Here is an 11266-nt window from a genome sequence, read left to right as displayed (position 1 = left end):
CAGCCTGCGCTGCTGCCTTTCGGCCAGAGATCGGATCCCGCAGGAAGGTCCCAACCCACCGCCGTAGCTGCCAGCACTCAAGGAAAGCTGAGCAGGTTTCAGCTGGGCCTGCGGGGCCGTGTTAATCTTTTTTTCCTACATGTCCTTCCATCTTCAAACCAATTACTCTTCCAGCTTGCCATCTCAAAAATCAGACTTAATACTGGAATCCCACCATGTTAAAAAAAAAACAAAACAAAACAAAACATGAAATATTAAGAAATGAAAATAAGCTATTAGAGTCCTAGCCTGAAATCAGGGTGTAACTCACCTGGATGCATGGAGAAAGGGGATCCTTTCAGCTGCCGTACAGACAGAGAGCAGGGCTGCCAGTTGCTGTTCTATTCAGCTAACCGCAGCCCACTGCTGAGCCAAGCCTTAACATGTTTTCCCCTAAAACTGTATAGGGCCTTTGATTTATGGCATGGTGACAGCTGTTAATCCACTAAGTCATGTTTGTCAAGCCAAAAAAAGTCACGTGAAGATTAGTGCCAAGAGTTACATACAAAGACAAAATTACTTATGCCAACTCATATGCGTCAAGCAACCAATAGATCCAAACGATGTGTCAGGCCATTTCCTTCTCAGGCTCAACCTTTCCCTCTTTGGCACACAGTTTCTGCACAGGTAAAACTGCTCAGCTGATCCACAGCCAACTGTGGAAAGCTATAAAGAATGGGGGAAGGGCATTAAATGGGAAGATACCACAAGGCTGTTCCACTGTCTGCATGCAACCGAGCAGCAGAAGGGAACGAGACATCCTGCAGGGTGCCAACTGGAAAAGCAGTACGTGTGTCAGTCCCCTGGCGCATCCAGGCAGGCACGTTGCAATCACATCCTGCGCTTCCCGACAAGGACAGTTTCTCTGTCCCAGCTCCACAGTTGTCATTCATCCAGCACAAGTGTACTGCCACTCCTCACAGCCAGCCAGGGGCAAACTGGCTAATACTCTTAGCTTGCCTGTGCCACTCGTCTTACACTTTGTGTTAACTTTAATCTTATACGTGTGGAAGCTTCAGTTGCTTTTCTCAGCTTACGAGCGAAGGCCAATGATCATAAAGCCAACCCTCACAATTCACCTCTGTTCTCACAGACATTCCCTGCCAGGTACAGAGGTTGCTGGAGATGAGGCCACAGCACTTAACCTCTGAATTAGAACAACTCATTTTGCCTGCTTGAAAAAAACCCACACTGTCATTCCCAATCAGTAGCTGTTCTCACAAAAACTAAGTCCAAGAATCAGGTTTAGACAAACAGTATCATTAATTTTGACAGGATATAAGTTACCCTTTCAAAGGAACTTCTCAGTATTTAGTAGTTCCATACATGCATGCGAGGTTTCTGTAATGCTTTCCACAGCTACACAGAACCAGCTACACCAAACTAAAATGTGTAAACATAATAAAAAGAGAGCCCAAAGTTAAGAGGCCTCTGAAACAAACAATTCCTCTTCCTGTTGCTTGCATAATACTTGGCACATCTAATACTAGTTCCGCATAGGATCTGCACGACTTTTATTCTACACAAAAGCACAGTCACATAAACAAATCCTCCCTCCCAATTTTAGTCTAATGCCTTCCCCTTTCTCACTTCTGAGTGCATTTGAAAACAAAACCCTAATACATGTGCTACTCCAGGTTTTACAAACTTTAGCTCCAATTCTAAATCTGGACCCCTGCCAAACCCTACTCTAAACCCAGCTGGTTTTGGTTGGCACCAGCCTAGAAGTCCCACCTAGATCCACTTAGGATAGGTCACTAACTTCAGGCTGGCCTAAACCAAAATCACAACCACTACAGTAGCTGTAACCTAGTGATCACCGATACTTCGGTATCTGAACTTTATCAGGTTACCTGTATTAGCAACCCTAAACCTTTATCTAGTGGTCCTTTTCTATAGACAGAAAAATAGCAAAACAATTACATTTGAATAAAAAAACCCAAAACACTAGCTCAATAATTAATAATAAATAAATGACCTCTAATAACAGCGCATTCCCATGTAGAGGCAAAGTCTTATTTTTCAAAGCTGCTGAACACCTACGTTTTCATTGATTTTACTGGACAGAAAATGTACTGGGAGAAGACACAGTATCTTTAAAAATATGACAGGGAGATTAGACATCTTTGTGAATACATCAATACAAATGACTTCACTAAAGAGGAAAAACCCCATGGTTTACAGTCACAGCTTTTAACACCCCCCACCCCCCCATTTTTCTAATTTCTACAAGCTTCCCATTCCCAGCTGTCCTGGTATAGTCAGAGTACAGTCTTTTTTCCCAGGTTTTGCTCCAAGAGGTTGATTCTCATCTCTTTCCATGAGAAAAGAAAGTTGTTTTGGTTTTGTTTTTTTTTTAAAAACATATATTTTTAGGATTATCTTTAAATATTAAAATATCCCCTTCATGCTCCCATGCATATTTCCCCACAGAGTTCTTACAGAGATGGTCTGCAATTTTAATAAAGAAATTACTTAAACATAATGTACCTTAGAAACTGAACACACCAACCAAACATGAAGAAACTACTTACCTGCAGCACAGAGCCCTCCCGCAACAGCAAAGCCTAGGCAGGGTGAGGGGGTGCTGTGCGAGGGCTGCACACACTGCCTGGCTGCACCCTTCCTCAGGACCACCGGCACCCCAGGGTGGCTGCTTGAGCAACAGTAATGCTCCCTGCTCACCAGGCAACTGGGCCTTCCTGGGAAGCCCTGGTAATTATACTGACCCCTCCACAGGGCACCTCCATGTCTGTTGAGGCTTAGAATGCGAGTTCTCCAGGATGGGGATTATTCTTCCATGGAAAGCCTCTACCTGATAGTGAGCACAATCTCAAATGAACTGTAGTAACTGGGTGATGTAGAAGAAAAGCAGTAGTTTCCTCACATCATCTTTGGTATTTTTTTCTTGGAGATATTCTTCTTCTGGCATACCTCTAAATCATAGCATTTGTAAGGCTAGCAAAAAAAAAAAAGCAGTAGTAAAAGCAAAAAATAGTAGACACAGAAGCAAAACAGAGTAAGAAATATATTCTCATATATCGTTTATCGACATGACTTCTGCCCGATTTTAAAGACTGCAAAACTAGCAACTTCAGTTGAGTGCTGCAGGGCTGCAACACTGGTTTCAGGTAGTGGGGTGACAAAAAGTCCGTATTAACTGTTCTATTATTACTCTTGCAGGCTGTATTTACACAGGAAGATACTACTCTTTACATGAGTCCCAGGTGACAGAAGAAAAGTGTTGTTCATCAACACAATAAACTATATTGCTAATTTACATGTATAGTGCTTTGCTGACCAGTACACGTACAAATGGTCTTGTTTTCACAGCAGTGCTGGGATGTATTTTCATTGCAACACATAAACCAGATCAGCCTTCTCCTTTGTCTTATAGATCAGTGTGAATGACAGTGCAAAATTAATTACTTCTGTAAGTTACTGCTTTAGAGACTACTGCCCTTGCATGTGTACAAATTTTGAAATTATTCTTTATCAAGCTGTAAATTATTTGCTTCATTAAGTTGCAAGGTTGTACAAGCTGAATAGATTTGTTGCAACTTTTCCATTTGCCAAGCAGGGTGTTTTATTTCCTTTCTTAAATCCCATGGCTTGGTATCACGGAGATAAACAGATAGATAGGAGCAAAACCAAGATGGAAACACTGAATTATCAGGTATGGCCAACATCTGTGCTTTAAAGCTATGCAACATCTCATGAACAACACTTACATTACAGACTCAAGGTAGTCATAACCTCCCAGATCCATGGTTGCCAACAGTCACTGCCTGGAGGAAAACAGTTAAAATTCTCCACACCGGCACTGTTGTGACACTGTCAGGTACCAATAATAGAGTTGTTCTTCCCATCAGTTTCAGTTTCATCATCTACATAGAGAATATTTGAGAAAACTGAATCTGTCACATCGTAAGAGTTCTTGGAGGACTGGTTTGAAGACATACAACGGTGGTGGTGGGGATGCGACTGTCCAGTTTTGGTGCCTGTTTTTCTGCAAATCACTTTGCCAAGGACTGAGAAAAGTAAAGCAAGTACAAGTGTACTTCAAATTACTGGAAAGCAGTGATACATGTACCAAACCCAACTGTTTACTTCAACTTAAGCTTACACTTTAATTTAAAAATAAATAAATGAATAAATAAATGAAATCATCTTTGCTACCTTCACATACTGCCTTACTAAGAAACTTAGTTCATGCGTCTATTTTACCTAGCGTGAATAGCCATAATAATTATTTATGCTGCCATAATTTGTATTCTTACAGATTTACATCACTAAGTCCAAATCCTGTAAAAATTTTAGCAGTAATTTGGTTATATTCACACAACTAATCCAGCAAAGAGCCAATTACATTTAATGAGGTTTAAAAAAACGCCCTGACCCCTGCACAGCAAGGCATTAAAGCATCGAGCCCAGAACGAAAGAACAGGCAGTGATGTTGCAAAGCAAGCAGCAGGTGGCAGAAAGCGTCCACTGAAGCATAATTTGGACTAAATCAGCCAGAGAACTCTCTCAGATCCTAGAATCCCAACAGAACAGCTACAGAAACCACCTTTACGTTATTATCTATGCCATTATCACTCAGGTCGCAGCACATAGAATAAAACCAGATCAAATATGCCGTAGTCATTTTTGAAGAAACAAATATTTGCCTTATGAACATGGGAAAGCTACCACTACCAGTGAAAAAAACAGATTTCACTGAATTAAAAATCATCTCACATAAAGTTGTACAGCTATAGGTGGGGGAACCCAAATTAAGCATCCAGGTGAACAATAGCAAGGATAAAAGTACAGGAAACCAAGATTCTCCAGTTCACAATGGTAATTTCTAAATTTGTAGGATCTTACAAAAAAAATTCAGAGTTACTGCACAGTTAAATGCCTTCTGCTGCTGTGACTTGATAAAAAACAAGTAAGTACACTGGGTATGAAACAAGCAGTACAAAAAAAAGACTTTTAAAGCTGTCATTTTGTCTGTTCCTAAAAAAGATGCAGCTAGCTGCACCTCCTCATGTGGATGGAATAGAAAGTCAGTAAGAAAATATCTAACGCTACCACATTTATCTACTTGATAAGGAATTTTTTATAAAATCAAGCAAGACTAAATGTAGACAGTAATAGAATTACTCACTCTAGCTGCGCATATTAATGCGAGCATACAAGTTTAGATGCCAGTATTGTTAAGTTAATCCAATGTGGCATTTACTTTTTATGCATTAAGACACAAGAGGAGCACTCAGGAGAACAACATCCTATAGAGATAATGAATGGTAGTTTTGACTGAAATAATCTAAGAGCTCATTAAAAAGTTATATAAATGGACCAAAGTTCCCCATATATGTTAATTAATTTTTTCCTCTATTACAGAAAGATTGTTTATTAAAATTAGTTCCTAATTCATACAAACCCCAGATTTTACTGCAATTTTATGGGAAAAAGTTATCAATGAAATTTTTACATATGTGTATGTGTTTCCTCAGGCAAACACTGAAAGCTTTTATTCCTTTGATCAGAAATCATATCAAAGAAACACTGAAATATGCAATTGCAAAAGCATCAATTTCTATGCTTAGAATTCTGTATTTTCAGTAAAAGTAGCCGTCATTTTTTGACACAAAACAAAAAAACCCCCCACAGTTCTTTGGAAAAAAAGCCACAGTTCTTCACAGAAAGACCACAACTTGAAACACTGAACTGTATTCTAGATGACAGAACAGAAATCAAGTACCACCACAGGAATTTAATCCCAATTTGGATACTGAGGCATCCGGTTTCATGTTATACTTTAATAAGAACTGTTTAAATTCCCAGAATCTGATTTTGAAATTACATTACAAAATATTTAAACAATATTTAGTTATGTACATTCTGCTCCAAAAATGGACTGTGGAAATTCTTTACATTTCTCTTAGAAATACATAAAAACCACAGCACAGGTCAACAATCCACTGACAATTAACAGACACAAGTCACGAAGGAAAAATACCCGTGGAAAAGTTTTAATCTATTACTGCTTCAGTAACAGCATTTCACTGTCTCTGCAGACTACTTTAAGTAGTTTGTTCTCCTGGCCCCAAAACATTATCCCAGTTTACCTTGCATGTTGGACAATTACTCATTAGAGTACGTCTTTCACAGAAAAAGATGACAAATATTAAGAACAGGAAATTAGGAGTTCAGAAGATTTTAATACAGGAGAGTCCAGGCAAGTGTACCCTGTGTAAATCATCTAAAAGGGAAGAAAAAGTAAAATTGACTGTGCCCCTCTGATAACCTTACCATACATATTCTATGGAAAACTTTACAGAGTTTACTCCTCATCTTACTTCAAAACATGCCACTTGCATTGCTACTTGAAAAATAACACAGATATAAAATAACTAGTTTAAGACTGTAGGAACAAATAGTTTAAAGCTCTTTTACCCGTCCAGAAAACACATGCCAAATGCTGCAAAAAAGCAACTACATTCAGAGAAACAGATATCAACCTCCGTTCCACATTTATCATCAGTATATGCTAATAACCATCAATTTGGGTGAGGGCAGCATAACAAAAATTCTCTTACATAGCCTCAAAGTGCAAAGGAATAACTTGTTAAGGAAAAAAATTAAATGCAGTAGTTTTTCCTATAGGTAACTGAACTTAACATGAAGGGGAAATTGTTTGGGTTTGATTGTGTTTTATTTTGTCACACAAAATGAAGAAGAAACTGCAAGTTCTAATCCCACAGAAGTCTGCTTAGACCACAGTCTTCCTGTTGAACCATTACAGAAGCAACAGCTCCCTGGTTTCACTCAAATGTTTGTGGAAGCACAAATTCATTAATCTTTGCATTGTGTACACATCCATTTTGAGAATCTTTACTGTTCTGCTTCCTCCCACCAGTCAACCAATTCAACTGGGAAATTATTCAGAAGTTACTTTAAAGCTGTTCTTAAGTTACTTCATGACAAAAAAAACAAGACTACTGCAATAAAGTGAGCTTTCAGGCAAACACACTGGAAGTTTCTTCAGTTCATTAGAGACAGACCAAATTAAGGCTGCACAAGAAGTCAGCGCTTATGAACCAGGGCATCGAAAAGAGATCCCAGCTGCCTGAATCACAGCAGTTTCAGTGAAATAGGCAGCCACTGAAGCCTGGGGATGAGAACTGAACTTTAACTAGTATTCTGTATTTTGTCTGAAAAACATGTATGCCAGTCACCAAATATCTCTCAGAATTCTAAACACCAGAACAACAGATGACAAAAGATGGATAGGTATTTAAAACTGTGATGCCTAAGTTCTCCTATATACATATATATTAAAAAAAAAATTAACTTACATTATAATAATATCAAACTGCATAGCATTACAAAAGAAGGCAACTTGAATGGCTGAAATGAAAAAATGCGAACGTTACCAACCCTATTATTAACATTCTGGAATTTGTAATATCATAGAGTAGGCTGTTGCCAGTAACAGCTATAGCCCAGTTTAAGCAAAGTCTGCCTTAGTTCCAGAGAAAGGATTGATTTGGACAAGTTGTTGCACGCTCTGCTTTCATGTCCTCCTAGCAGGTTTTGCTGTTAACTGCTTCTCTCTTTCAAGTTCCTTCTCACGTTGCTGTTCTCGTTCTAGTTCTTCCTTCTGCCTCTTTTGTTGCAGTTTAAGTGCTCTTTTCTAAACAGAAAAGACAAGAAAATAATTGCAAGTTTCATAGATGTATTTAAGTTGCAGCTACAAACAAAATCCCTCCCATTTTCTTAACTTTATCTTCTCCAGTCCACCCTGCTTATGATCAGGTGTTGCATAAACTGTTCATTTTTTCTTCCTCCCTCCCATTTCCATGTTACTGTTCAGAAATGCTAAGTCTGTGATCTGCACAGGGAAAATACAAACTGGATTCCCTTCAATCTCACTAAAAGTCATCCTTCATGTACACCAGACACAGTGCGTACTGTGCAATTTATTACCTCCAAGACAAAATCCTTTTGTTGAACATCCTGAAGGACTAAGCTTGCCAGAACATAACCAGAGGCTGCCTATGTACCATGAAGTCAGTGAACTTAAGCCACTGTTAATATTACATTAACTAGAAGGAGAAAATCTTACATTTATGACAATCAAGTTTTCATTAAAAAGGCACAGAAACTGAAACGACAAATAGAACTAATTGGAATGGACTAGATTAAACGACAGAACAAAGCATGATTCTTACACCACTTAAAAACACCACTATGACACTGAGATTTACTAGTAGTTCAGATGCCTAGAGTTGCTTGAGCACAGGCAGTGAAAGTTTAAAAAATAAGACATGGTTTGGCGCTACTGAAAACATCCATTTCAGACAAGGACTGAAGATTCTATTTTAATCACAACTTTCATCATGCATCCAAAATAAAAGTTAGGTATTTAATTATGTATTCTTGACTTCTATGTTGGAAAGTAAAAATATTTATCCCACTCACTTTTAACTTTGATGTCTTCTCATGGAGCATCATCATCTCATTCCTAATATTCACTAATTTGTTGTGATAGTGTTTAGCTTCTGAAAACTTAAAAACCGTAACAGTTAAAGCAGCGACTGTCAAGTTTGACTTGTCAGGTTTTATAAAGCTACACAGCAAAACAGCAATCAAAAACATAGTGGTTACCAGAACAGTTTGATAATGCATTAAACATGTTCCAGTTATATATCAAGTTCACTTATTACATGTATTAATATAGAAAACTACCATATCTCAACAGGTACACCCAGTAATCTACTGAATTAAGAGTCATTAAACAGAATAAACTATTACCATTTTATGCACAATACATCAGTGTTTCATGCACCCTTCCTGCTGGTCTGGGGAGGTGCACAGAGCTCATGTTGGAGCCCCAGTCCTACCGAAAAATGGCACGCATCTGCTTTGGCTTTGATTTTGAACAACTAGACCTACTACCACTGGCTGACTGAGCCTACTCTTTCTTCCCAGTGCCCGTCCTATTTAAGGGAAATATGCTGGTTCCACACCCTCTCCAGCAACAATTTGTCCCAAATATCTGAACTAGTTGGTTCTTCTCCTGTAGGTCATTAAGAACAAGGAAAACATGCAAGTTGCTACTAATGCTTCAGCAAGAAAATCTACGCTAGCAGAGATTTAAGAAAGCATCAATAGTACTCACCAAAGCATTGATATCAAGAATGGAGTTACACTCTTTGAATTTTGAAATTTCTTGTTCTAATGTTTCTAGTAATACCACTTGGTTTTGTCTGAAACAAAAAAAGATGCATAAAACCAAAGTAAAGCAGTGCATATGCTTTTCAACCAGCCCTTCAAAGAAACACTACTTTTGGTCATAACAATGTAAGTACGTGCTTCCCAATATCAGATTCCTCTTATGCACTGCTAGGCGATTTCAATAAAGACATAAGTGAATGGTTTTAGAAAAACCCCAGCTGAGTACACATGAATTCAGCTGGCATCATACAGCATGGTAAGATATCCAGGATGAATATTCAAAAACCTTGAATAGGTTGCACTGAGTAAACATCCCAAGTGGAATGAAGGGAAAAACAATTAGCTCTTGACTTTCCACTCAGTTGCCTCTGCGTCATGCTGCAGGACTAAGTTATTTCTGTATAGAACTTGTGTGGGATGGAAGATCCTTAATAAGCACCAAGGATCCATGCAAATCAGCTAAAGTATTTCCAGACACAGGCTGTCCTTGGCAGCAGCATAACTACATCTCGCATTGTGAAACTCAAACCAACGTACCCTGCAAAATCTGAGACAGCTCTGCGTAAAGCCCTTTCCAATATCTTTGCATCCATGGCAGATCCAGTCTGCACTTGAGTATAAACTATTCTCAGTTATCAGTGAGATACCAATGTACAAATAATTCTTATCTGTTTAGCTCCTTAATTAAATTTTCCAAGCGTATCTTTTGCGATGCAGTTTAGAGACTAGACAAGAAACAACACACCATGCTACAAACTGCCCTGAGTATGAACTGCATGTCTGCAAACAAAAGAAATCTAGCTTTCAGCAGACTTTCCACTACAAAAGTGAACAAGTGTTTATGAAATATGCATGTCTTCTGCTGTACCTGGTGTAGGGTATTTTAGAGTTCTAGCACTATACATTCTTCACTCAAAGTTCTGGCAGGCTACACTGCAGCTTATACACCCCTCAGTACTCCCACAAATCACTTAACTATTCAGGATGCTATAGTCAGAATACAGAAATGCTACAAAACACGATATTCCAGTTAAGGGTAGCTAGAACATTATGCTGAAAAAAGTGGCAAACAAAGTATGCAAATATAAGAAGTCAGGTTTCAAAATTTACTTACGTAAGTTCCTGTAGTGCTGATTTTGATCGCTGAAGATCAGGCAGATAATGAGAAATCAATCCTTCAGTTAGCTGCTCCACAGCTTTCTCATCTATTAAAGGCAGATCTTCTACTACTCCTTCATCTGGAGATGCATCGCTAGGACCTACACCAAAGAACAGCAAGGTTGAATGTGACAGGTCAGCACACACTCCCAAGTTTCACCTAGAGCAACTATATTTTCCTGTTTAAAAATTAAAAGCATTTCAATACTGAAGTGATAATTCTTTGCAATTTATCAACCCAACTGTGCTTCCATTTTCCTCCCCCTCTTTAACCCTCCCTTATTCCCAGTCCTGTTCCATGAGCTTCCTTGGTGATGTCGTGGTTTAGCCCCGGCCGGCAACTAAGCTTAGTTGCCAGCCGGGGCTAAATCACGACAGGTGAACAGTTTATCTGAACACCAGCAGAATACAAAGAGAGAGAGAGAGTATTCCAAAGATATCTTACTAAAAAAAATTCCAAGTGCTCCAGCCTACTGAGGAAAAAAAAGGGGCAATATCAGTTGTTGTGGCTATGAATCAAGAATACCTAAACATTAACACACATACACCCCTTGCTGTCAAAGTTCAGGAATAAATCTAGGTCTACTAAATAAAGGTCTTAGCCTTTCAAAGCATATTAAGACCCCATTAAAACATCACACGCTGAACTCCAAAAGTTTGCAAGTGTTAGTTAACAGTTACCGTGGATTCTCTCTGGGCAAGCTGTAACGACTTACTGCCGCACTGCTCTTGCAGGATAGAGGACTGTCACCTAGAGGCCACACCGCATGGGAGAAAACGACGACAGCGGCACGCACTTGGTTTCGGAGCGGCCCCATCCGCAGGACCTCAGGCCGGGACA

At 39.0% G+C, this 11266-nt stretch overlaps 2 protein-coding genes across 2 annotated transcripts in view; both read right to left on the bottom strand.

Moving 5' to 3' along the window:
- SQOR (sulfide quinone oxidoreductase) overlaps window positions 1-3926 on the bottom strand; it is a 16772-nt gene extending 12846 nt beyond the window's left edge. The window contains exons 1-2 of the mRNA XM_035899478.1: window positions 3771-3926; window positions 2574-2997 (exon numbers count right to left, since the gene is read on the bottom strand). The gene's annotated coding sequence lies outside the window, so the exon portion shown is untranslated. The remainder of the gene's footprint in view (window positions 1-2573; window positions 2998-3770) is intronic.
- Window positions 3927-6888: 2962 nt separating this feature from the next.
- Window positions 6889-11266, bottom strand: part of BLOC1S6 (biogenesis of lysosomal organelles complex 1 subunit 6) — a 9871-nt gene continuing 5493 nt past the window's right edge. Inside the window, exons 4-7 of the mRNA XM_009643860.2 lie at window positions 10382-10526; window positions 9212-9299; window positions 8512-8598; window positions 6889-7723 (exon numbers count right to left, since the gene is read on the bottom strand). Coding sequence (XP_009642155.1) covers window positions 7604-7723; window positions 8512-8598; window positions 9212-9299; window positions 10382-10526 — 440 coding nt within the window. The 3' untranslated portion in view covers window positions 6889-7603. The remainder of the gene's footprint in view (window positions 7724-8511; window positions 8599-9211; window positions 9300-10381; window positions 10527-11266) is intronic.

This window comes from Egretta garzetta, unplaced genomic scaffold (assembly GCF_000687185.1).
Source record: "Egretta garzetta isolate BGI_Z169 unplaced genomic scaffold, ASM68718v1 scaffold287, whole genome shotgun sequence".
Lineage (NCBI taxonomy): Eukaryota > Metazoa > Chordata > Aves > Pelecaniformes > Ardeidae > Egretta > Egretta garzetta.
The sequence above is the reverse complement of the archived record's forward strand: the minus strand, read 5'-3'. Positions and strand labels throughout refer to the sequence as shown.